Source organism: Pleurodeles waltl, chromosome 3_1, assembly GCF_031143425.1.
Source record: "Pleurodeles waltl isolate 20211129_DDA chromosome 3_1, aPleWal1.hap1.20221129, whole genome shotgun sequence".
Classification (NCBI taxonomy): Eukaryota; Metazoa; Chordata; class Amphibia; order Caudata; family Salamandridae; genus Pleurodeles; species Pleurodeles waltl.
The window spans coordinates 243282746-243307861 of record NC_090440.1 but is presented as its reverse complement, the minus strand read 5'-3'; the positions used below and the strand labels follow the sequence as shown (position 1 = coordinate 243307861).

At 49.4% G+C, this 25116-nt stretch overlaps 1 protein-coding gene across 1 annotated transcript in view; it reads right to left on the bottom strand.

Annotated features, from left to right (window-relative positions):
• TERB2 (telomere repeat binding bouquet formation protein 2) overlaps positions 1 to 25116 on the bottom strand; it is a 166993-nt gene that overhangs the window by 32255 nt on the left and 109622 nt on the right. The window contains exon 6 of the mRNA XM_069221249.1: positions 4615 to 4706. Within this exon, the coding sequence (XP_069077350.1) occupies positions 4615 to 4706 (92 nt within the window). The remainder of the gene's footprint in view (positions 1 to 4614; positions 4707 to 25116) is intronic.

Here is a 25116-nt window from a genome sequence, read left to right as displayed (position 1 = left end):
TTCACCTGTGGCTGTTTGGGGTCAAGCTGCTGAAGTGCGCAAACCTGTGTGCATTTTATTCTACAATAAGCACATGGGAGGTGTTGATAGAGTAGATCAGAGGATGGAACCTTACACTGCTGCTCGTAAGGCTTATGTTTGGTATAAGAAATTAGTGGTTCACCTGTTCCGCTTGGCAACTTTTAATGCTTTTGTTGTGTTCAAGGATAGTTCTCCAGAGTCAAAGATGACAATTGTGAAATTTCAGGAGTCTATCATAGCGAGCCTTGTTGTGCTGGAACAGGCAAGAGTTCCTAGAGAAGCAGTGGTGGAGGATGTGGCTAGATTGAAAGATCGTCACTTTGCTGAGCACATTCCTCCCACTGACAAAAAAAACTTTCCTGCTAAGAGATGTAGAGTGATGTGCTCGAAGAGGTATCAAGAAGGAGACTAGGATGTACTGCCCTGATTGTCCTTCAAAGCCTGGGCTGTGTGTGGATGGCTGTTTCAGGAGCTACCACACACAGAAGAATTACTGGGAAATACTGTAAGCGTAAACTGCTGTTTTATATTTTCATATGTTCAGTTTCATGGTTGGCATTACTGTCATGTATTCAGTTAGAGGATCGGTGTTTGTAGTTTTGTACTTATTTATAATTAGTGGTTTCTTTGTTGTTTAAAAACAACAACAAAAAGATGGCGGTGTGCATGGACTGACACTTGGCTGCCAGTGTGCGTGGGGTGGCGCTTGGCTGGCGGTGTGGGTGGGGTGGCACTTGGCTGTCGGTGTGCGTGAGGTGGCGCTTGGCTGGCGGTGTGCATGAGGTGTGGGGTGGCGCTTGGCTGGCGGTGTGCGTGAGATGGCGCTTGGCTGGCGGTGTGCATGGGGTGTGGGGTGGCGCTTGGCTGGTGGTGTGTGTGGGGTGGAGCTTGGCTGGCGGTTTGCGTGGGGTGGCGCTTGGCTGGCGGTGTGCGTGGGGTGGCACTTGGCTGGCGGTGTGCATGAGGTGTGGGGTGGTGCTTGGCTGGTGGTGTGCGTGAGGTGGCGCTTGGCTGGCGGTGTGCATGGGGTGTGGGGTGGCGCTTGACTGGTGGTGTGTGTGGGGTGGAGCTTGGCTGGCGGTGTGCGTGGGGTGGCGCTTGGCTGGCGGTGTGCGTGGGGTGGCGATTGGCTGGCGGTGTGCGTGGGGTGGCGCTTGGCTGGCGGTGTGGGTGGCACTTGGCTGGCAGTGTGTGTGGGGAGGCACTTGGCTGGCGGTGTGCGTGGGGTGTGGGATGGCGCTTGGCTGGTGGTGTGCGTGGGGTGGCGCTTGGCTGGCGGTGTGCGTGGGGTGGCGCTTGGCTGGCGGTGTGTGTGGGGTGGCGCTTGCCTGACGGTGTGTGTGGGGTGGTGCTTGGCTGGCGGTGTGCGTGTGGTGGTGCTTGGCTGGCAGTGTGCGTGGGGTGGCGCTTGGCTGGCGATGTGTGTGGGGTGGCGTTTGGCTGGCGGTATGTGTGGGCGTATGTAAGTGATGGGCACTTGAGTGGCGCTGTCTGTCAATGCGAGTGTTGTAATGTGCTGGGCCCGTGGCTGGCTGTGTGAATGGTCTTGTGCATGTCATGTATGAAAGGTGTGTGAATGGACTGTAAAGCGGTTGGTCCCTTGTCGTGGCTTTACAGGGCACGAGCTGTGAGTCATTGGTTCAGTTTTTTGGCCTTTCAGCTATTAACAGTGCATTTCATTTTTGTGAAATCTCTTGTTAATACAATTTGATCTACTGAACCATCACTCACCCTCGTGCCAAATCCAACCAGCATGTGTGGTAAAAGTGACAAAACCTGCTCTGCTATAATCAGGTGTCGCAGCACACCCATGACACACTAGGTGTCTCGGGTGGGACCCCGATGATAAAGCATGCCACCAACTTGGTTGGTGGGTGAGGGGTCTTTTTAACATAACCTAAGTGCGTTTCTTTTCACAATTTTAGTGTTTGGAACATCACAGAAGTATGAAGACACACCAAAATGATCTATTGCAAAACTACCTGTGTTTCGGGGGGGGGGGACCCCTATGTTTGTGGTCCCGGGTGCGGCCTTCATCTAGGGAAACCTACCAAACCCAGACATGTTTTAAAAATAGACACCCCAAGGAGTCCAGGGAGGTGTGGCTTGCCAGGATCCCCAAAACATTTTTTACCTAGACTCTGCAAACCTCAGAATTTGCATAAAAAAAAGCATATTTTCCTCCCTTTTCTTTTTAGGATCACTGCTCCAGCACAAATTTCCTACCACCCAGCGTTTCCTTCAGTCTCCCAAGCAAAATGATACCTTACTTGTGTAGGGCCCCAAAGCAGCCTAAAAAAAGTATAAAAGAAAAATATGTGCTGATCAACTCGCTGTGCTATCCCCTCAATCTCTACAGATTTTTGGCATTTTTCTGTTGCAGGCACCTGGACCATCCACACAAGTGAGGTATCATTTTTATCGTGAGACTTGGGGGAACGCTGGATGGAAGAAAATTTGTGGCTCCTCTCAGATTCCAGAACTTTGTCACCGAAATGTGAGAAAAAGTGTTTTTTAGCCAAATGTTGAGGCTTGCAAAGGATTCTGGGTAAGAAAACCCTGGGGGATCCACGCAAGTCACACCTCCCTGGACTCCCTCGGGTGTCTAGTTTTCAGAAAAGTTTGAGTTTGGTAGGTTTCCCTATATGGCTGCTGAGCCCAGGACCACAAATGCAGGTGCCCCCACCCACGCAAAAACAGTTTTGTATTTGATAATCTTGATGTGTCCATGTTGTGTTTTGGGGCATTTCCTGTTGCGGGCACTACGCCTACCCACACAAGTGAGGTACTATTTTCATCAGGAGACTTAGGGGAATGCTGGGTGGAAGGAAATTTGTGGCTCCTCTCAGGTTCCAGAACTTTCTGTCACCGAAATCTGAGGAAAAAGTGTTTTTTTAGCCACATTTTGAGGTTTGCAAAGGATTCTGGGTAACAGAACCTGATGAAAGCCCCACAAGTCACCTCATCTTGGATTCCCCTAGGTGTCTAGTTTTAAAAAAAGCACAGGTTTGGTAGGTTTCCCTAGGTGCCGGCTCAGCTAGAGATCAAAATCCACAGCTAGGCACTGTCCAAAAAACACGTCAGTTTTTAATGTAAGAATGTGATGTGTCCATGTTGCGTTTCCTGTCGCAGGCATTAGGCCTACCCATGCAAGTGAGGTGCCATAGAACACAGACTAGCAGAACAAATGTTATTGCCCCTTGTTTTTCTCTACATTTTTTCCTTCCAAATATGAGACAGTGTGTAAAAAAGATGTCTATTTGAGAAATGCCCTGTAATTCACATGCTAGTATGGGCACGCCGGAATTCACCGATGTGCAAATAAACACTGCTTCTCAACACCTTATCTTGTGCCCATTTTGGAAATACAAAGGTTTCCTTATACCTATTTTTCAGTCTTTATATTTCAGCAAATGAATGGCTGCATACCCGGTACAGAATGAAAACCCACTGCAAGGTGCAGCTCATTTATTGGTTCTGGGTACCTAGGGTTCTTGATGAACCTACAATCCCTATATATCCCCGCAACCAGAAGAGTCCAGCAGACGTAACGGTATATTGCTTTAAAAAATCTGACATCCCAGGTAAAAGTTACAGAGTAAAACGTGGAGAAAAATTGCTGTTTTTTCACCTCAATTTCAATATGTTTTCTGTATCAGCTGTTATTTTCTGTAGGAAAGCCTTGTAGGACCTACATAAATCACCCCTTGCTGAATTCAGAATGGTGTCTTCTTTTAAAATATGTTTAACTTTCTCGGATCCAGCATTGGTTTCACACCCATTTCTGTCACTAACTGGAAGGAGGCTAAAATGCACAAAAAATAGTAAAAATGGGGTATGTCCCAGTAAAATGCCAAAATTGTGTTGAAAAATGTGGTTTTCTGATTCAAGTCTGCCTGTTCCTGAAAGCCTGGAAGAGGGGGATTTCAGGGAAAAACCACAAGCCTTCTTCTGCAGCCCTTTTTTCCCATTTTTTGGGGGAAAAAACTAAATTTTTGCAGAATTTCGGCTAATTTATTGTTCTCCTTCAGGGAAACCCACAAAGTCTGGTTACCTCTAGAATCCCTAGGATGTTGGAAAAAAAAGGACGCAAATCTGGCGTGGTAAGCTTATGTGGACAAAAAGTTATGAGGGCCTAAGCGTGAACTGCCCCAAACAGCCAAAAAAAGGCTTGGCACCTGAGGGGGAAAAGGCCTGGCAGCGAAGGGGTTAGAGTATGTCCTAAAGTGACAGTAATTCAGTTAGCCAATGGTGTCTTTTTGGGGCAAATTGACTCATTTTCCTGTGATGAGCGTTAAAACTAAAAATGCTTTCTATACCTATTCTAAGTGCACTTACCTACACACCTATCTACTGTCCTATTAAAATTATGTGGTTCGTTTTAAAAAACAAAATGTAAACGTTTATCGCAAGCATACAGCCACCATCTTTAGGCAGCGACGTGTTTTATTCTTTAATTCTTTTTATTTTTGTGCGATATGCTTGCCATAAAGAATGTAAAAAATCATCTCACCAACGTATCTCTGCCAATGCATATTACTTATTTTTTAATGTATTTAATGTCCACAATAAATTAGCAATTTCCTTTCTTACCTGTAACCATATTGTTCACTGGATAGCTCTGAAGAGGGCAATGTGTTAATTTTCCTAAAACTGGCATTCTTGAAACTGAAGTTTGTTCTTTTCTGCAAAAGTAAATCACAAAGTAAAATCAATGAGCACAAACCTTATCAGTTTTGTTGGATTAGAAAAAAAGTAATGTCATAAAATTGTATGTATAAAATTCTTCTTTGACGTCAAAAGGATAAAGGTATCGTTTTGGCCATTGCTACACTTAATCCATAAATCCTTGTTCTCATCAATGTGTGGGTAACCCTTACATCCACTGACAGGACAGGAGTTGTTCCAAAGCATATGAAATGTGAGTTTTGCATGCCCGCAGTGTGTGCAAATTTCATAAGTTGTAGGTGCCCGTTTATCGGTGTGATATCTTCCTTCTTTAGAACTTAAAAGTCAGTTGAAGTGCGGGTTTTGGCAATATCTTGGAGTCTGTGGAAGGGTGTTTATACTAGTAGACAGTATTAAAACTCTTGTGTTTGTGTGGGAAGATTCCACAGCAATTCAAAATGTAAAGGAATGGGGAAAAAGGAGGCAGCATGCAGCAACTGAGGCCTGATCAAAGATTTGACAACATTCCTAGCCACATTTATCATTGTTAGGTGGAAGACTCAAGAGCACGTGTGTTTGGGTTAGCCCGCACAGATATTATTTCTTATGACAGGGTCTAATGGCAGAACATTAGCCACTTGCTGCTGTGTTGAGCTCTAGTGGAGAGTTGCCTGGCAGCCCCCGGTCCTCAAAAGAACTGGTTCAGAACCAACAGGCCAATTTGGGAAAAACTAGAGGGTACTCTCCCTCCCTCCACGAGTAGGTATTTTATTTCCGGGGAAGTGAATGTGGCCCCTCCTTAGTAAATGGACCATGTCCAAGAACCAAACTTTGTGTAATCAAGTCAGCACCATTTCCATGACCAAAAATCCTCGTCCATCTCCAATTGTGTGCAGGACCTTACGAATCAACAGAGGTGAAAGAGGAGACACAGAGGCGTGCCACCGCCCAGCCCAACATCAAGCCACTCTAAGGAACCTGGGACTGTTATCCATACAGGAGGTCAACTGGCTGCACACGAAATTTAGGTGGTTGGCATGGCCATCTAAAGCCAGGCAATATTGTGCCTACGGAGGAAACTATGTACCTCCTAGTAGATCTACCACTGATGTCAACAGTAGAGATAGTGGCCTATTTGGCATCAGCACAACTGCTTGACGGTTGGAGAGCTGAGAGCCGCTGTGGCCCATACACGACCCCCCCGGGCCTTGAAAAGATATGCAAGTGGGAAAGGCCGCAACGGAGTAAGATGCATCAATCCCACGGTCCTCTACGTCCCTGCACACAGCGCCAATGCTTACAGCCTCAGCCTGAACTGAGACGCCAATAACCGCCCTAGGGGAAACACAGATCCGGGAGCCCCCGGTGATAGCGAGCAGTAAAGTAATGGAGCCACAACAGTGAGGAGCAGCCCAGGGCCAGTGACGGGCTGCAACGGTCCACCACATGACAGTAACTGCGGGGTGTGGATCTGTGCGCCTGGCGGTGACTGGTGGGTGCAAGCTCAATACGTGGCAAGGGAGAAGCCCAAAGTACACAATACTTACCCCCACCAGTAACTGTAGGGGTAGCTGTGTCTCTTGGGGCCAACCCTGACATTGATCAAGGCCCAACATTATAGGACATTAGAGGGTTCAGAATCCTTCTGAATGCATGCGTCCTACGGGCGACTAGGTGTGCACTCACGCAGTGTAGTCGTTAGAAATTGGGGCTCTAGTTGGCAGAGGTAAACACCCTTGTCCAAGTAGGGACCACAATCCTAGTCAGAGTAAGTCACAACACAATCCAAATTATCTTGTGCTCACCTTCTGGTAGCTTTGCACAGAGCAGGCAGGCTTAACTTAGAAGGCAATGTGTAAAGCATTTCTGCAATAACTCATACAGTAACACAGTGAAAACACTACAAAAGTACTCCACTCCAGTTTAGGGAAATAGATAATGTTTATCTGAATAAAAAAAGATCAAAATAACAAAAAATCAATACACAGAAGTCAAGATACCACTTTTGAAATGTTTAAATGAGTCTCAATACTTAAGAATTAGTGATTATATCCTTGTAACACAGAGTATCTGGGATGCGTAAAAGATAACGACGCACATGGGCAGCAGAGGAGGAAATGCGTTGAAAAATAAGGTGCTGCATGGATTTTCCGGCGCAGCACAAACAATGCGTTGTTTCTTTCCAAGCTGCAAGGTGATGCGTTGTTTTCCAGGAGCGCAGCCTTATGTGTTGAAAATCCTTGATGCGCTGGTGAGAAGGAGCAAGCGCTGCGTCGATCCAGTAGGCAATGTGGCGATTTTTCAGCCACAAGGCAGACACTGCGTTGAATTTCCGACGCACAGGGATTTTCTTCTCTTTGGTGTAGTCTTTGTGGCCCAAAGACTTCAGAACAGGAGGGAAGCTCAACCCAAGAACTTCGGGAGCACTTGTGGGGAAGGCAGAGTCTTTCCAGCAGAGCCAGGGGCCAGCAGGCAGCAGGGCAACAAGCAAAGCAGCAGTCCTCTCAGCAAAGCATTTCAGATGGGTCCTTTGGGCAGCCAGGCAGTTCCTCTGACAGAATCTAGTTGCAGGTCCAGAAGTGTCTGATTTGGTGGGGTCAGAGACCCAGTATATGTACCCAAAAATGCCTTTAAAGTGGGGGAAACTTCAAAGAGTGGTTTTGAAGTGCATAAGTTCCCCTTTCAACCCAGCCCTGTCTGCCAGGATCCATTTGGGGGGTTATCAGTCCTTTGTGTGAGGGCGGGCCACTGGCCTTTGAAGTGTAAGGGAGAGCACCTCCACCCTTCCTGCCCAGGGAGACCCATTCAGTATGCAGATGAGTGCAGAAATGACTGGGGCCCACATTACAAGTCTGCCGGTCCTGGGACCGGCAGACTCGCAGTGGCGGTCAGACCGCCACCAAAGCAGCGGTCCAGCCTCCACAATATGACTGTGGCGGAGCCGCCACTGTCTGACTGCTGGCACCGCCAGGTTGCCCTGGTCGACAGCCAGTCTTAATCCACCAGGGCAGCGCTGCCCTGGGGATTACGAGTCCACTCTCCGATGGCTTTTGCATGGTGGTTCCACCGTCATGCAAAGACTGGCGGCGAGTGGGTGCCAGCCACCCCCCATGTACAGCCCCATTGCACTTTTCACTGCTTGAATTACAGGCAGTGAAAAGCGAGACGGGTGCTGTCGCACCCAACGCACCACAACATTGCCGCCGGCTTGATTACGAGCCAGTGACAATGACGTGGCCTGCTTCCCGCTGGCTCAGCGGGAAACTCATAATAGGGTCAGCAGGCGGAAAACCTGAGTGGCGGTTTTCCACCCTAAAAAGTTTAATGGGCGGCCTCCACCGCCCACCAAACTCAAAATGAGGCCCTGAGTGTCCTGTGTTCATGGCTGACTGGGTGGAATGCACAAGGGGAACTGTCACCCAGCACAGACCAGACTTGGATTGAAGACAGGCTGTAAGGCACGGATGGCAATACGTGCAGAGAAATGCTCACTTTCTAAAAGTGGCATTTCTAACATAGTTACATTATACCCAAGTTTGCCAGTAAGCAGGATTTTCTTTTTCATTCTGGACATACTCAACATGACAGGGCTACTACTTTCAGATCAGAATCTACCACTTAAGAGTATACAGGAGCAGTTCTAATGCTGGCCTGTAAGTGGAGCAGGCCTCACAGTAGTGGAAAACAAATTTGTGAGTTTTCCACAACTAGGACATGTAAAATACATAAGTAAATGTCCTGCCTTTCACTTACATGACACCCTGGCCTATGGGTTACCTAGGGCCTACCTAGGGGGTGACTCCTATGGAGGGGAGTTTAAGATTTGGCAATTAGTTTTAAATGCCAAGTCGAGGTAACAGTGAAAGTGCACAAACGGGTCTGGCAATAGTAGAGCTGGGACATGGTTAAGGGGCTACTTATGTGGGTGGCACAATCAGTGCAGTAGTCCCACTAGTAGCATGCAATTTACAGGTCCTGGGTACCTCTTGTGCACCTTACTAGCGACTTACACGTACATTAAAAATGGCAACCGGATATGAGCCAATGTTACCATGTTTTCAGGGAGAGAGCACAAGCACATTAGCACTGGTTCGCAGTGGTAACATGTCCAAAGTACTAAAGCCAACAACAATGAGGTCAGAAAAAGAAGAGGAGGAAGGCAAAACATTTGAGGTGACCCTTCAGAAAGGGTCATTTTCAAACAGTAGTGTACTACATGGAGGCATGCGGTGGGAAACCTGAGAGGTTGCAGGAGGGTCAAGGTGGGAGTGAATCTTCCAACACCTCCCCCATCTGGCAGGTGGCGGTGACTGCCATGGCGGCGTTTCCCCCGCTCCGGTGCTTGACGCCCAGTCCCGACGTCACAGCCTTTACCAGGAAAGAGCAACACCCACAAGACATCCTGCAACATGACCGGGGGTAAGGGGCTGTGTGGTGGACACCAAACAAAGTTAGACAAATATACACAGCCCAAGCAACTGGCAGGGGTGACTGTACCAGAAGAGATGCTGTCACTGAAAACTCTGGCACAGCAAAAAGGCGAAACGTTGACCCAAAAAGACATTATGGAGGCGCTGTATGGTGTGAGGGGTACCTTGGGTGCCAAGATTGACTTGGTCTCGACAGAGGTTGCATATAAGAGAGCAGACTTTCAAGCTCTTGGGGCATGGGGGACAGAGGTGGAAAAGTCCCTCTTGACCATCACAGAAGACAACACGACCTTGAAGGAGGAAGTCCGCGCACTGCAGGTAATGATGGAACAACTAGGGGTCAAACTTGAAGACTTTGAAGGTTGTTTCCGCAGAAACAAGATACACATTATAGGGGTGCCTGAGAGGTCTGAAGGACCAGCAGTCGACCTGCTTGTGGAGGAATTGGTTCTAAAACTGCTCCAACCTGTGGGTTTTCCACTTACTTCTCGGTGGAACAGGAGTACCGAGTCCCAGGTACCCGACCGAAGTCGGGTGCTCCTCCCCACCCCATTACTGCCCGCATCTTTAACTATTGCGACAGGGATGTGATTCTGCAAAATGCATGCTATGCCCCACCAAGTCAAGTTTGAAAATGCTACCATCACCTTCTTCCCTGATTTCACACTGCAGGGGCAAAAAATGTGCTGCATCTTCCTTGAAGTTAAAAAGGCCCTCAGAGTCCAAATCAAATATTCAATGTTACATCCTGCACAGTTGAGAGTTGTGGCTAATGGGGAAATTCACTTCTTCACCAGTCCGTCTAGGACTGGCTGGATGGTTGGCGACCAATGGGGACAATGCTGCGTGATCAATCCTGACAGCGCAAACGTGGGGGCATACCCATGAGAAGGCACTGACGTAACAATGTGTGGAATGGACCCCATCAGCAACTCAGGTACCCATACCCTCACGTCAAGATTCACAAATGGACTGGTTTGGAACCACGGAATGGAACACAGGAAGGATGAAGTTCAGCCCTCAGACTGAAACAAGACTGACTGTGTACTTCTCTCTTGGGGGACGCACCCAGGCACCAGAAGCTTTGGGGCAGGTGGTCTCTATCCCACCACGACTGACTCTGGCAATTATATCCTTTTTTGGGTCTGGGTGATGGGCTTGGGGTGACAGGCACTCTGCACGGTTGGGAAGGCGGGCAGTTCGAGGCCCACAATGCAGGGGAGGAGCATGAGGGGAATTGGTAGTTGTGAAAGAAATTGTGTTGCATGTTGCTGTTTTCACTAAGGCAAGTAACAGTCCTAACACAGTGGGTGATGAGATGAAGCAACACGTTTACGCCTATAGTGACCCTCCCCGAATATGCCCCAGCCCATAGCTAATACAACAATGCGCCTCCTCACTTGGAATGTTAATGTGTTTGGGGACATAATTAAAAGAGGTACAGTTATGTAATATATTAGGCAACACTCACCAGAAATGGTCCTAATATAAGAGACACACCTCATGGGCAACTTCCTTTGTGCGCTGGATCGATGGGAGTATAAAATGGTAGTGCATGCAATCTACACCTCCACATCCTGAGGGGTAGAAATCATTCTGAAGACATCCTGTCCCCTTCAGATTCAACAAACATGGTCCGATAAAGGTGGGTGATACACTGCCCTAACAGGCTCTTGGGAGGGGGTGACAATGAGCACCCTTTCGGTTCCCGCCCCAAGACTCCATGATACGATGTTCTCCGACCTAAAAGAGATGCTCCTTATGCTCCCAGACGGAGATCACCTCCTGGGAGGAGACTTCAACCCAACTATAGGAGATGGCCTGCACTGATTCCCCACTCAACAGAAGCACTCCTGCGCAGACCCCTTGCTGACTTAGATAACATAGGCCTTGTTGACACGTGGCACAGTCTAAATCCCCACAAATGTCACTTCACCTATCACTCCGGGGCCCACAACAGCCTCTCCTAGATTGATGACATTCTTGCTCCTGCATTCCAGCTACCCAAGCTATAGGAGGTCTGCCCATTGGCTAGAGGAATCTCCGACCATTCACCATTATGGATGGTATATGGTTCAGAGGGTGGAAAAAGGCATACACAGATAACACTAAACCCATGCTACCTCAAAATCCAGAAAATAAAGACAAGACTGACAGAAGCAATTGATCGCTACTTTCTAGAGAACAACTCCTCATTAGACGAGACGTTAACACTATGGGAGGCATACAAAGCAGTAAACAGGGGACAGGGACATTCCCTAACAGTGGGTCACAAAAAAGACAAAAGGGCACGATGAAATGCTGGAAAAGGAGATAAAAGACCTACAGGTGAATAGCAATAACCGAGGGAGGGGCATAAATATGAGAGCCCTGGCTCTTAAGCAATGTGAATATCATGATACTGTGACAGACGCAGCTAAAGTCAGACACAAGGCGATACAACATTGCCTACACAAACTGGGCGACAAGGCAGGGAAACTACTGGCCTGGCTCAAATGGAAAGAGAGGGCGTACCGATGGGTCAACAATATCCAGACAGAGGTAGAGGAACTAATGCACAATAGCCATGGAATAGCAGAGGCCTTTGCTGCATACTGCTCAGACCTCTACTCCCTTAAGGTGACAACTACAGCTTCGGACTCCTGAGAACTCCTATCAGATATTCAACTTCCAACTCTCATACACCAAGACAGTGAGACTCTAAAAATCGATATTACTGAAAGGGAAATAGCAGGGGCAATTTGAGAACTGAGATCTGGTAAGGCGCTTGGCCTCAATGGCATCCCCACTGAACTGTACAAAACCCTGGCCTCTAATCTCACCCCATACTTGAAGAATATGTATGCAAGGTTGAGCTGCTCCCCTAAGTGCAGAGACTGGCCTCCATAGTTGTCATCTCTAAAGAAGGCAAACCTTCTAAAGATTGTGTGTCATACAATCCCATTTCACCATTGAATGCACAAATAAAGATCTTGGCCAAAGTGCTAGCCATGCGACTCATCTCAGTAGTTATCACAGTGATCCTCACGGATTAATCCGGCTTTATGCCAGGCCGCAGTACGACGCTTAATTTACAACGACTACATGGGGCAGACAAAACATATGCAGGAGGACGCAGTTGTCCTCCGTCCTGATGTCCGCATGGCATTTGACACAGTCGAACGGCCCTACATGTTCGAGGTCTTGGAAAGGTCAGGCTTTGGGCCCAAATACTTGGCCTGGGTATGATTTCTGTACTCCTGTCCCCGGGCCCAGGTGGTGGTAAATGGGGCAACCTCCTCGGTATTCGACCTTCAGCGTGATACCCCACAAGGGTGCCCATTCTCCCCACTGCTTTTCGCCCTTGTACTGGAACCCCTTGGGGCCTGGATCAGAATGGACCCCTTAATCAGGGGTCTACAAAGGGTGGGAAATTGGGAAGACTGGATGTCACTCTACACCGATGATATCCTATTGTACTTAACGGACCCACCTCAAACCCTTGCCAGAATCATGCATATTCTAGATCAGTTCGGATGATACTCTGGTTATACTATTAACTGGACGAAATCCATGATATGTCCTTAGCTGCTCTGTGCCCAGCTTATCCCGTGGCTGCAGGGCCAGGATCTGCCAAGATGGTTTACGATATTTAGGGATCCACGTTACCATGGATCCTGCTTATTTCTATTCTTCTAACTTGCTTACCTCGTCTTAGTGCGGCTAAAGCGCAATGTCAATCACTGGAGGTCATTGACACTTAAGGCTACTGGGCAGGTTGGCTCCTTTAAAAATGATGGCACTAGCCCGTTCTGTCTATACTCTGCACAATACCTCCTTCCAGGTGCCAATGGTCTATTTCAAAATGATCATCTCAGAACTTAGAACCCTCCTATGGAATGGGGGATCTGCAACAATAGCAATAGCCAAACTGGCTAGAGGCCGGTACGATGGAGGAATAGCATTGCCCGACATCCAAAAACACTACAGGGCCCCCCAGCTCACCATTATTAATGCTTGGATGCATGCCCCTCCTGGTGAGCCGGCCTATCAGATGGACCGATACCTCATGGGGCGTGACCCTGCAGAGAGGGCCAGGGTCCAACATGTTGGAATGGGCCATCGGAGGGGTGGAAAATGTCACGGAAATAAACTGACATCAGGGCAGAGTAGTGATGCCTATATGTGGCACAGTATCATATGTCCTAAACTGCAGTGGAGTCGTAATGGAGACTGATGGCACCACCTGCCGGAAGACAGGAGCCATTGCACAGAGTTTTCCAGCTCCAGCCTGGTGCCTGGAGAGATTCAAAAGGGTTGATGGACTTCTGTTCAGAGCCACAGGGACACAAAAGACTCCTATCACTTTGAACCCGCACCTGGACTCATCCTGAGTGAGTCCTGAACCCCTAGGTGGTGATCCACAACCTGAACTCTTGATTACAGTGCTAAAGATGCCCTGATGGGCAAAACCCAAACTGAGGACTTAGAAAGTTTTTAGCCAAAAACTGCTCTGAGAACAATTCTTGCCAATCCGCCCAATGTACATCGCCAGTCAGACTGACTTTTCAGCTTCTCCCACTTTCTTCTCCGGAGCAGCAAATTCTGCTCAGCGGTCCTTCGCCAAAGGGGTATCCAGCCTCATGGAACAGTTTATGGCTACAACCCTCTGGCTCGCCCCACGGGAGACTTCCAAAAAAAGACTAAGACTTAGGGCCTGATTTAGATCTTGGCTGGTGAGTTACTCCATCATAACTATAACAGATATCTCGTCTGCCAAAGTATAAACCTCATAGGATAAAATCAGGTTTATATTTAGGCGGATGGGAAATCCATCTCTGGTGTAAGAGAGTAACTTGTCCTTTGAGATCAAAATCAGGCCCTAAGTCTGAATGTAGAAATCTTCACCGGAGCTTCAACCCAAGGTTTCCAAGCGATGACACTCCATACTCTGACACCGCCTGCAGCCATGACATGCTAAACTTTACCTTCACAAAACATTTTTCTAAAAATTTCTTTTAAGTCCAAAGGTGAGCGGTGACTATGCCCTATTGATGTCTTATATCCGACCCTTGCTCCATCTCGGTTGGCTATATTTTTCGACTTTGACCCGGTCTCACATGGCAAGATGTCTGCAGTTGCCGCTTTTATCTTTTAAAGCGCTAGCTTTTCACTAAAAACTTAAAAAATTACAAATTCATAACTGAGGTTTTACTGATTGGATTTTTGGGTGTCACATCATTTATTGAAAGTTACTCTATTTTTCTGAATTGGTGTGAGAGTTTTCTTGTGTGGTACTTTCACTTTATTACTGTTTCTGTGTTGCATAACTATTTTTACACATTGCCTCTATTACTTTTTGTACCAATTGACCCAGGGTTAAGCACAAAGTAATTTGGCAACTTTTTGTGTTTCACCCTGCAGAAGATGGTGGCTGATTCTTGACCATAGCTCACACTCCAGTCAACCAACAACCCTTTTTTCCATTGTAAAGAAGGCTCTGGTGTTGTCCATGTATATCATCACCAAACTAGAATACACCTCTGGATGGAAGGCTTTTGGTGATAGGTAGATTACCTTCAGCTGTAATGAAAGAATGACTTACCTTATAGAACACTCTTTTTGGTGGCTACTCCACCTGCATATTCCTCTCATTCTAAATCTCCCCAGGAATCAGAATAGATCCAGAACACACTTTGCAAAACTCCAGTGTGCCAGCTGGTGGCACCCCCAGACTCCATTGCAGCTTTATCCTGCCTCAAGACATGTAACACGGAGCCGCACATAGGCACCACCCTTCTGCACTAATGTCAGTTTATTCAATTACATTTCCTGACCCTCAGGTGTAAAGCTTAAGTTCCAAATGCAAAATATGGAAAGTGTGTATGGTTAATTTGGAATCTAGGTGCACCCAAAAGTTCACTCCAAAGAATGAGGACTGGATGCGAGAAATCTGCGGTTAAATAGATATCCACCAGAAACAGCTTTATCAAAGGTAAGCAAATTGTCTGATGGATACTCTGATTAGATAGGATATGTACCAGAAGGAGCATTATTGGAGGTAACTTGTTATTTTGATGCATACAACCCGCAGATTCCTCACCTTGTGAATCAATATCAAACATGTGCTTCTCAACGAAAAGAGTCTCAAGAATGGACTTTTCTGTATGAAGGAATGCAAAACCAAATATGCAGAATGATCCTCTCTCTGCAGACCTGACAAGACATGACTGGTGAAAGTATGGATGGATAGCCACATGGCAGTTTGGGAGATTTCCAAAACACTAACATTATGAGCCAAGTCTGCACCATAGTAGAATGAGCTCTAAGGCGATGACAAGGGTTCTTTTTAGCAAAGGCATAACATAGTTTGATGCAAAGGGCTGTCCATCATGATAAGCTTAGTATTTAAACTTGCTTACCCTTTTTGCCACTAGCAAATTTGACAAACAACTGATCATTCCCTTGTTTACTCTTAAGTTTTATCGCTGTTGACGTCAACGCCCAATTGAGGAGCCAACTGTTGGAGCCTCCATTCTTCTTTAGAGCAATAGGGCAGAGAGATGAACACAGGAGCATGATATACTGCTCCACATGAATGGGTAACACCATTTTTGTACGGAAAGGTACATGTGTCTTATATATCAACTTGTCAGGGAAAATGTTATGTGAAGCCTGGACCGATAATGCTTGCAGTTCACTGACACAAAGTTAGGACACTGAGAAAGAGAGTCTTCAAAGTCAAGGGCCTCAGGGCACATCTGCGCAGAGACACAAATGGAGAGAGTAGAGGAAAACATTTGGGAAATCTCTTTCAACAACGCACCACCACGGGTGTCTTGAACAAAGATGACCGATCCATCAAACACAGAGGAGCTGAAAAGGCCTATAAGTAGCCTTTAACAGTCCACGCAGAAACACTTTGCTGGTCCAACAATAAAACACAAAGAGATAGCCTATCCTGTAGATGGCCAACCTGTTTTTCCTCATACCATGTGCCAAATTTAGACCAACAGTCAGAATTTGTGGAAGGCCAAGAAGCCTCAAAATGACATCCTTCACTTCTCAGTGTGTTCCCCTCAACTCTCAATCACTGTGTATGGAAGTGTAGATTGTGAAGGTCTGGATGTTGGACCTCTGTCATGGTGGGACTGTAGGTCCGCCAGAAGAGGCAGTCCAAGGGGAGGGCATATGATGAGATTCAAGAGCTCTTGCCAGCTGATCGTCTGAGGCCAATCAGAGGCTGTCAAGATGAGATGAGCCTGGTCATGCCTGAACTTCTTCAGGACCTGTGGAATGAGCTGCAGAGGAGGAAAAGTATAAAGGACACCTGAGCTATACTGAAGACAGAACGTGTCTCCTAGGGAAGCTCAAGGAGGAAACTCCAGAGCGCAAAAGCCTTGGCCATTGAGTGTTCAGTCACAGAACCATCCAGGTCAGAGTATGTGCTTTCTCCTAAAACATCAGGATTATAGCCCGAATGCCCCAGACTTATTGCCAGGAAGATTGGCCTTTAATTTCACTGTCTCTAGAATAGTCCGCTTTAGAAAGAGTCTTCAGCACAGGTTGAATGTGGGCTTTTGGTTCACTGCTCGAGAACCACAGGGTGGACAGCAACTAAACTTATCTGCAGGTGGCCCAAGATGAGCGGAGACGATCTCAGCTTCGGGTGCCAGTCACTGAGGTTAGGGAATATGTGTAGATTCAACTTGTGAAGATGGGTCCACAACCACCAACTTGATCTTTGTGAACAGTAAGGGTCTGAAGTAAGGCCGAAAGGAAGGGCGGTGAATTGGAAAATTTCTGAGCCCATCTTAAAACAAATTTACTTCCTCTGGGATTGCAGGATTGGTACATGAATTCCAGCGCCAAGAACATCATTTAGCCTTTGAGGAACAAGGCCAAGGAGACCTGGGCAGCATCATCATTTTGAACTTCTTCCTGAGGAAGATGTTCAAACATCGAAGTTCTAAGATCTGCTTCTGCCCCTGTCCTCCTCCTTGTGGACTAGGAATTATTAAGAGTAGAATCCCATTCCCATCTCCTCCTTCAGCACCACCTTGATTGCATCCTTGGTAAGCAAAATCTGAAACGCCCTAGAGAAAATATAGGTATGATCTGTTGAGAGTATTGCCTCTGATGGTGGGCAAGATCTCTTGAGGATCTAGTACATTTTCGCATTTGCTGAAACTGTGAGCAGGGGTGGAGGAAGCTATCTGTAGCACCAGAGACCAAGCCACAGCTCTGCTATCTTTGAGGAACTGCAGAACTGAATCTGTGTTTTCACTCACCAATTGCATGTCCATAAAAGAAACTTGGGCATCACCAGAAGACTCAGTGATGCGCACCCAAACATCGCATCAGAGTACAAAACCGGTGTTCATAGCCTGAACAACACAGTCTACATTATCTCTGCCAGAACTCAAACTACGCCTTGCTGGATCCTGGCTATCATGTAGAGTTTGGAGTGAAGGAATTTCTCAAATACCCCCGACAGTGTGGCTAAATTTCACTTGCCATACCCAAAAGGGCCTGGGTGTAAAGACTGAAGAGGTACACAGCCTTTAATGATTGGAGCCCAATTCTAGCTGAAGAGAAAACACTCTCATGGAGTCCATTTTCTTGGACACCCTATACGGTGGTGCACTGGGAAATGTGTTTGGATTAATATCACATGAAGGAGATTGCACTTTAAGGCTTTCTGTAGTCACATGATGTGCCAAAATGTTCTGGTCACCTGTCTCTGCTGGTTAGCAATGAGGTGACTTACAGGCATGACTGAACAAGGCCTGGACCAGGCTGTTATGTGGAAATCAGTGAATTTTATTGATTAATAGACTAGAAGCCTGCTCGGTGTATAATAAGAATCCAGCCCACATATAGGGTACACATGATCCATAAGTTGCCTCTTATTTACTAATAGCATTGCAATCAGGGCAGGAGTGTTTCTGAGTTTATGTTTAAAAAATCACTTTCAATAAATATATTACTAGAGCATGATGTGATAACAGACTGTCATTTACACACAGTAAGTTTCCAAGAAATGTCCAAAAACCTTCCTACTAACTTGTAGCTTTACTGATAATCTGTGAAAATTGGGCTTCAGGAAACATTTATCATTAGTGCATCGCCAAGTAAGGTGTTCTGATGTTTTTTAATCTTATTAAAATATTATTTTAACACAGAAATACAAAAATGGGCTTTCAAACTACTGTTTGTACAGTTGACTTAGTTATTTAGGTGTTGTGTTTAGGAATAACCTGACAACCTATAGCCTTTCATTTCACACACTTTGTACAGCAGGTCAGAGTGTTCACCTTATAAAGTCGAGGAACTTTGCAGTCATAAGGAAAAGAAATTGAAAGAAGACAAACTGACATTTGACCCCTGTCTCTGAACAGAGAGAATTGCTCCTTCACTTTCTGACTGAACAGAACACCTGTTTTTGTCAACTCGCAGTAGGTCCTAGAAAATAGCTTGACCTGATAAAATATGACTCGCTATAGGGAGAGGGTGAGTAGATTTTTCTAGGCCTGCTAATGATCTACTTTCCATCTATAGCCAACCTGCAGAGGCTACAGCTTCATGCTACAGCATCCATACTTAAAGAATCCTTTCGCCCATATTTTCCACCATTCAATACAAGGATTTTATACTGTGTAACTGGGACTATAATATATTTAATTGGGTTTCTCCTACAGTATGTGATGCTTGCATGTTGTATGATATGTTCTTTGGTCAATTCAACATTTGCTAGGCTACACCAATGTCTAGTCAGAATCTGATTAAATTTACTCGCACCCCGGCCATAAGTAATTATGAGCATAATAACATTCTTTTTATGACAATCCATTTTCTTATGGGCATTCAATTTAGAGTTTTGATGTAATACGAAGGCTTTATCACTGGCTATTTCTATTGTATGTTGATCTTAGCCTCTTACATGGAATTTGTGTTTCAAATCCACAAGGGTGTCTTTAAACTCATTATAATCACTGCAATTCCTTCTTGCTCTTACCATTTCCTCATAGGGAAGAGCTTTAGTTTAAGACTGTGGATGTGAACTTCCTATTTGTAAGATGTAATTAACTGATGCTTTTTTACGGTACATTGTGCTCCGTATCTTCTGTCCCTTAATGAACAGTTCGATAGCAAAAATAGCTATCTTATCTTTACTATAGGTCAGAATGAAGCTCATTGTTGTTTTCATTATTTCTCTCTCAGGGGAGCTCCATTGATAATCATCAGCACTGACATAGTCCTGCCCACATGCAGGGGTCCCAGAGAAATTCCTTCAAAGTAACATCTAGTTTGCCTTACAACAGAAAGGCCTGGACACATTTTGAGCAGCCTTAAAAACAGGCTATATTGCCAATTTTATTTAATTATTTTATAATTTTGAAAGAAGAATGGGTCATACCCTTAAAATCACTTAATAAAAATGAAACATTAACTCTTAAAAACATCCTTCACAAAAGTATTTTATTTCTTTTTTAAAATAAGATAAGGAGTAATGCATAGCAATGTAGCCTGAATAGGCTGCAGCAGTGAAACAATGTAAAGGAGACACTGGGAGTGATTCTAACCCTGGCGGTCGGTGATAAAGCGGCGGCCAACCCGCCAACAGGCCGGCGGTCCAAAAAATGGAATTCTGACCCTGGCGGGAACCGCCAACACAGGCCGCCACATTAACACTCCGACCGCCACGGCGGGACCGACAAACAGCGCGTCGGTCACCGACAACAGACAGGCGGCAGACAATGTACCGCCCACACTATCATGACCGGCCAATCCGCCACCTTTTCCGGGGCGGGAGCACCGCCGATAAAAACACGGCGGAAACAGACTACGAACGGGAAAACGCGCACCTCTACGCACTCCACGAGGAAGGAGGACAGCATGGAACCGGAATTAAACATCCTACCTGCTCTCATCTACCTGCTCATCTACCACGAGTACGAACGCCGGCGCAGACGACAACGGTGAGTACTGCACCTACGACACAGGGGAGGGGGGAGGACGAAAGGTTACGTGCACACACATACGCAATACACCCACCCCCCCAAACCATGTACACACCAATGCAGAGCAACAAGTCACAGTGAAACCACCCAAACCCCCGTAAAAAAAGCAAGGACATAATTAAATTGTGACTCGAAATTTATGGGAAATAAAAACCACTGATAAGTCACGGTCAAATAGCAATAACAATTCAAAAATACCAATTCAATATCCAGTGCATACGATAAACCGAGGCAATAAGTCCTGCACATCTAACGAGATTCCAAGTGTCCGTGGGCCAAAGTGTATCAACACAAGGGCAAAGCCCACACAGGAGACCTGAGTCCTTTGGAGAGAACACTACAGGGGCATCTGATGAAAAAACTACAGGCACCTCAGGGGGAAGGGAAGGGGGGGGGGGCACCACAGCCACATGAGTCCACGACGCCAGATCCACGAAGGGGCCACCATGCCCACTGTGCCATCCTTGGGAGTGCAAAGCCACAGTCTCTCAAGTCTCTACAGTGGGTGGCTTGCCCACTCGGCCATCCTGGGGAGTGCAAAGCCACAGTCTCTCAAGTCTCTACAGTGGGTGGCTTGCCCACTCGGCCATCCTGGGGAGTGCAAAGCCACAGTCTCTCAAGTCTCTACAGTGGGTGGCTTGCCCACTCTGCCATCCTGGGGAGTGCAAAGCCACAGTCCATCAGGTGGATAACAGTCTCCACCGGTCAAGGAGGAGGCATGGTGGGCACAGTGAACCGTGAACAGTAGCTCGAGACAGATCCGGCACTGTCATTGTGCCAGTGGTGCTTGAGACGGCGGGGCCCAGCGGAGCGGTGCTTGACAGGAAGGGCCCAGCGGAGCGGTGCTTGAGACGGCGGGGCGCAGCGGAGCGGTGCTTGAGACGGCGGGGCCCAGCAGAGCGGTGCTTGAGACGGTGGGGCCCAGCGGAGCAGTGCTTGAGATGAAGGGCCCAGCGGAGCGGTGCTTGAGACGGCGGGGCCCAGCGGAGCGGTGCTTGAGATGAAGGGCCCAGCGGAGCGGTGCTTGAGACGGCGGGGCCCAGCGGAGCGGTGCTTGAGATGAAGGGCCCAGCGGAGCGGTGCTTGAGACGGCGGGGCCCAGCGGAGCGGGGCTTGAGATGGCGGGGCCCAGGGGAGTGGTGCTTGAGACGGCGGGGCCCAGCGGAGCGGTGCTTGAGATGAAGGGCCCAGCGGAGCGGTGCTTGAGACGGCGGGGCCCAGCGGAGCGGTGCTTGACAGGAAGGGCCCAGCGGAGCGGTGCTTGAGACGGCGGGGCCCAGCGGAGCGGTGCTTGAGATGAAGGGCCCAGCGGAGCGGTGCCTGAGACGGCGGGGCCCAGCGGAGCGGTGCTTGAGACGGCGGGGCCCAGCGGAGCAGTGCTTGACAGGAAGGGCCCAGCGGAGCGGCGCTTGAGACGGCGGGGCCCAGCGGAGCGGCGCTTGAGACGGCGGGGCCCAGCGGAGCGGTGCTTGAGACGGCGGGGCCCAGCGGAGCGGTGCTTGAGATGAAGGGCCCAGCGGAGCGGTGCTTGAGACGGCGTGGCCCAGCGGAGCGGTGCTTGAGATGAAGGGCCCAGCGGAGCGGTGCTTGAGACGGCGGGGCCCAGCGGAGCGGTGCTTGAGATGAAGGGCCCAGCGGAGCGGTGCTTGAGACGGCGGGCCCAGCGGAGCGGTGCTTGAGATGAAGGGCCCAGCGGAGCGGTGCTTGAGACGGCGGGGCCCAGCGGAGCAGTGCTTGACAGGAAGGGCCCAGCGGAGCGGTGCTTGAGACGGCGGGGCCCTGTTCAGCGGTGCTCTTCTGCACGGCGGGGCCCTGTTCAGCGGTGCTCCTCTCCACGGCGGGGCCCTGTTCAGCGGTGCTCCTCTCCACGGCGGGGCCCTGTTCAGCGGTGCTCTTCTGCACGGCGGGCCCTGTTCAGCGGTGCTCCTCTCCACGGCGGGGCCCTGTTCAGCGGTGGTCTTCTCCACGGCGGGGCCCTGTTCAGCGGTGCTCTTCTGCACGGCGGGGCCCTGTTCAGCAGTGCTCCTCTCCACGGCGGGGCCCTGTTCAGCGGTGCTCTTCTCCACGGCGGGGCCCTGTTCAGCGGTGCTCTTCTGCACGGCGGGGCCCTGTTCAGCGGTGCTCCTCTCCACGGCGGGGCCCTGTTCAGCGGTGCTCCTCTCCACGGCGGGGCCCTGTTCAGCGGTGCTCGTCCAGTAGGTCAAGGGAGCCAGACCTGGCCTGGACTCCCTGCTCAGTCGCCCTCCGACCGTGCTGTTGCTGGACCCATCGGTGACTGAGTCCTGGGCCCTTTGGTGTCCTTCCTAACACCCGGGATGGGGCTTGTGGGCCCCTCCTGCTCCGCGCTCCTGCTGGCTGACTTTTCTGCCCTGCTGCCCTTTCGCTCCTTAGATGGGGCTCTCGGGCCCTTGCCTCCCCTAGATGTTGTGGCTGGTGAAGTGAGCGAACTTTGCTCCTTGGGGGCAGCCGTGTCAGTCCTCTCACGGCGACCCTTTAGCTTCCTGGTCTTCTTGCCTGGTGGGGGGCTGGCTGTCCCCTTGCTGCTGATTGAAGTGTCACTGCTGGCAAAGGGTGGGCTCCAGAACCCATGCACCACAGTGACACTCGAAGCTGGGCTGGTGGTGGCTGAGGTGCTCTTGGGACTCTTTGCAGATGGAGGGGGTGGGTCAGTGGAGGGAAAGAGGTCAAGATTAGCAAGGAAAACTTTCTTAGGACCAAGGTAAAAGGTAGGAGAAGTGGTGATGGAAGTGGAGGAAGAGGATGTGGTTGTAGGAGAGTCAGGTGTGCTGTCTTTGGGTGCAGGTGCTTGTGCTGGAGGCTGTCGTGAGGTGGATGGCTGTTGGGTGGGTGTCTGCCTGCGTTTGTGTGTCTTGGAAGAGGGGGTGACAGACACAGTGGGAGAGGACACAGGGGACGTGTAAATGGTAGTGGGGGTGGTGACTGCACGTGTGCGGACTGGACTGGAGGGTGTGCTGGTGATGGAAGCACTGGCTGATGGTGGTGTGCATGCAGGTGTGAGTGTAGACGTCACAGGGAGGGAGGAGGGAGACGAGGAGGAGGGGGACACAGAGGTGGTAGTGACTGTTGGAATGTCTGCATCTGGGTGGGCAGCCTGACCCGAATGAATGCCCTCCAGGTAGGCATTGCTCCGATGCACCTCCCTTTCTACCCCCTGGATGGCATTCAAAAGGGTAGTCTGCCCAACAATGATGGTCCGCAGGAGGTCAATGACCTCCTCACTGAGGGCAGCAGGGGTAACAGGGGCAGGGGCTGAGGTGCCTGGGGCGAAGGAGACGCCCGCCTTCCTGGGCGAGCCGGCACGGAGCGTAGGCTGAGGGGCTGCTGGGAGGGCGGGCTGGTGCGCTGGGTGGCGGCTGTACCTGTAGAGGCGGGGGGCCCGGATGTTGCCGCCACCGCTAGGGAGCTCCCATCCGAGGACGTGTCGCTGTCGCTGGTGTCACCACCGGTCCCCGTTGTGGTGCTCCCCTCGCCCTCCGGATCACTGGTGCCCTCGGTGTCTGTTCCTGGTCCCACCGGGGCCTTGTGACTTGCAGCTCCCTCGTGCTCCGATGCCAATTCTCCTCCGCCTGATGATGCTAATGCACAGATGCACAAGAAGACGAAGAAGAAGGATGGGGGGAGAAAAACGAAGACCAGGTTGAGTGCATGCAATGTCAACACCGTTGGCGGAGAGGACAGACACAGGAGCCTCATGCACTAAGCCGCGCATTCGGGGTACACTACTCAGTACTTCGGACTAGGACAACAGGTCTAGAGACGACAAAGGCGCACATGTGTGATGCTGGACCATCGATAGCTGTACTTGTCACCCTACAGAGGTGGGGGCCGGGAGCACAGGGCCATGCCTAAAGGAGAGGACTACACTACAGAAAGCGCCCTGGCCTAATGTCACCCCCAACCCTCCTCCCCCACCCAGACGCCTCCACTGCGCAGAGAGATAGCAGAATGTGCTGATACTCACCCCCTTGTGTCTGCTGTGATGTCCTCAAGCGCCCATCCAAATCAGGGTAGGCCACCGCTAGGATCCGGGACATTAGGGGGGTCAGGGTACGACTGGCACCCCTCCTAGGTTGGGAGGCCATCCCCAGCAGTGACTCGGCGGTCTTCCTGGTCCCGCGGCGGATGACCTCCCACCTCTTGCGGCAGTGGGTGCCCCGTCTGACGTGGACCCCCAGGGCCCGGACTTCCTTGGCGATGGCACGCCAAATGTCCACTTTCTGATGGGCGCTGACCTATTTGACATGTACAGGGTGGGAAGGAAAAATCATCATTTTTCTGCATGTTAGATGCGATTGCCCCCCCCTCCCCAACCTTGCCATATGGCACATGCTCTCATCTGTCGTCCGTTGCACTCCTCATTCGCCCCCCACCCCACCAACTTAGCATCCACCCCACTCCACACAGGCATAGCCCATTCAATGTGCACCCAGTGTACTTACCTGTTGGTCTGGAGGACCGTAGAGTAACGCATACTGGGGGAGGACCCCATCCACAAGTTTCTCCAACTCCTCAGACGTGAAGGCAGGGGCCCTTTCCCCAGTCGCAGCAGCCATTGTCACTTCCAGACCGAGGTCACAGCAGCACTTGCAGTATAGGTCCTCTCCTGTGGATGATCAGGTCTCGAGTGATTAAGCAGATAGAAAATGGCGGTCACGCCCGCGGCGGTGCGTACCGCGACCGCCGGCACACCTCGTCATTGGCTCCTGGAACCCATAGGCCTCAATGTTAGCCAATGCGGCTTCGTATAGCGGTCTTCGACCGCCTACCGCCACGGTGTGCCACGCCAGCGCATTGACCTCACATCCCATTGTCCCACTTCACAGGTCAGGCAGCCGCCATTTCAAGGGCCCACATGGCATAATTTGTACTGCGTCACACAGGCCTAGGCCTTGCATTGCCACACATACACACCTTTCAATACATAGATAATCGTGTGCTATGCATGCAGTGGTGAACGTACCTGTGATTTGCTT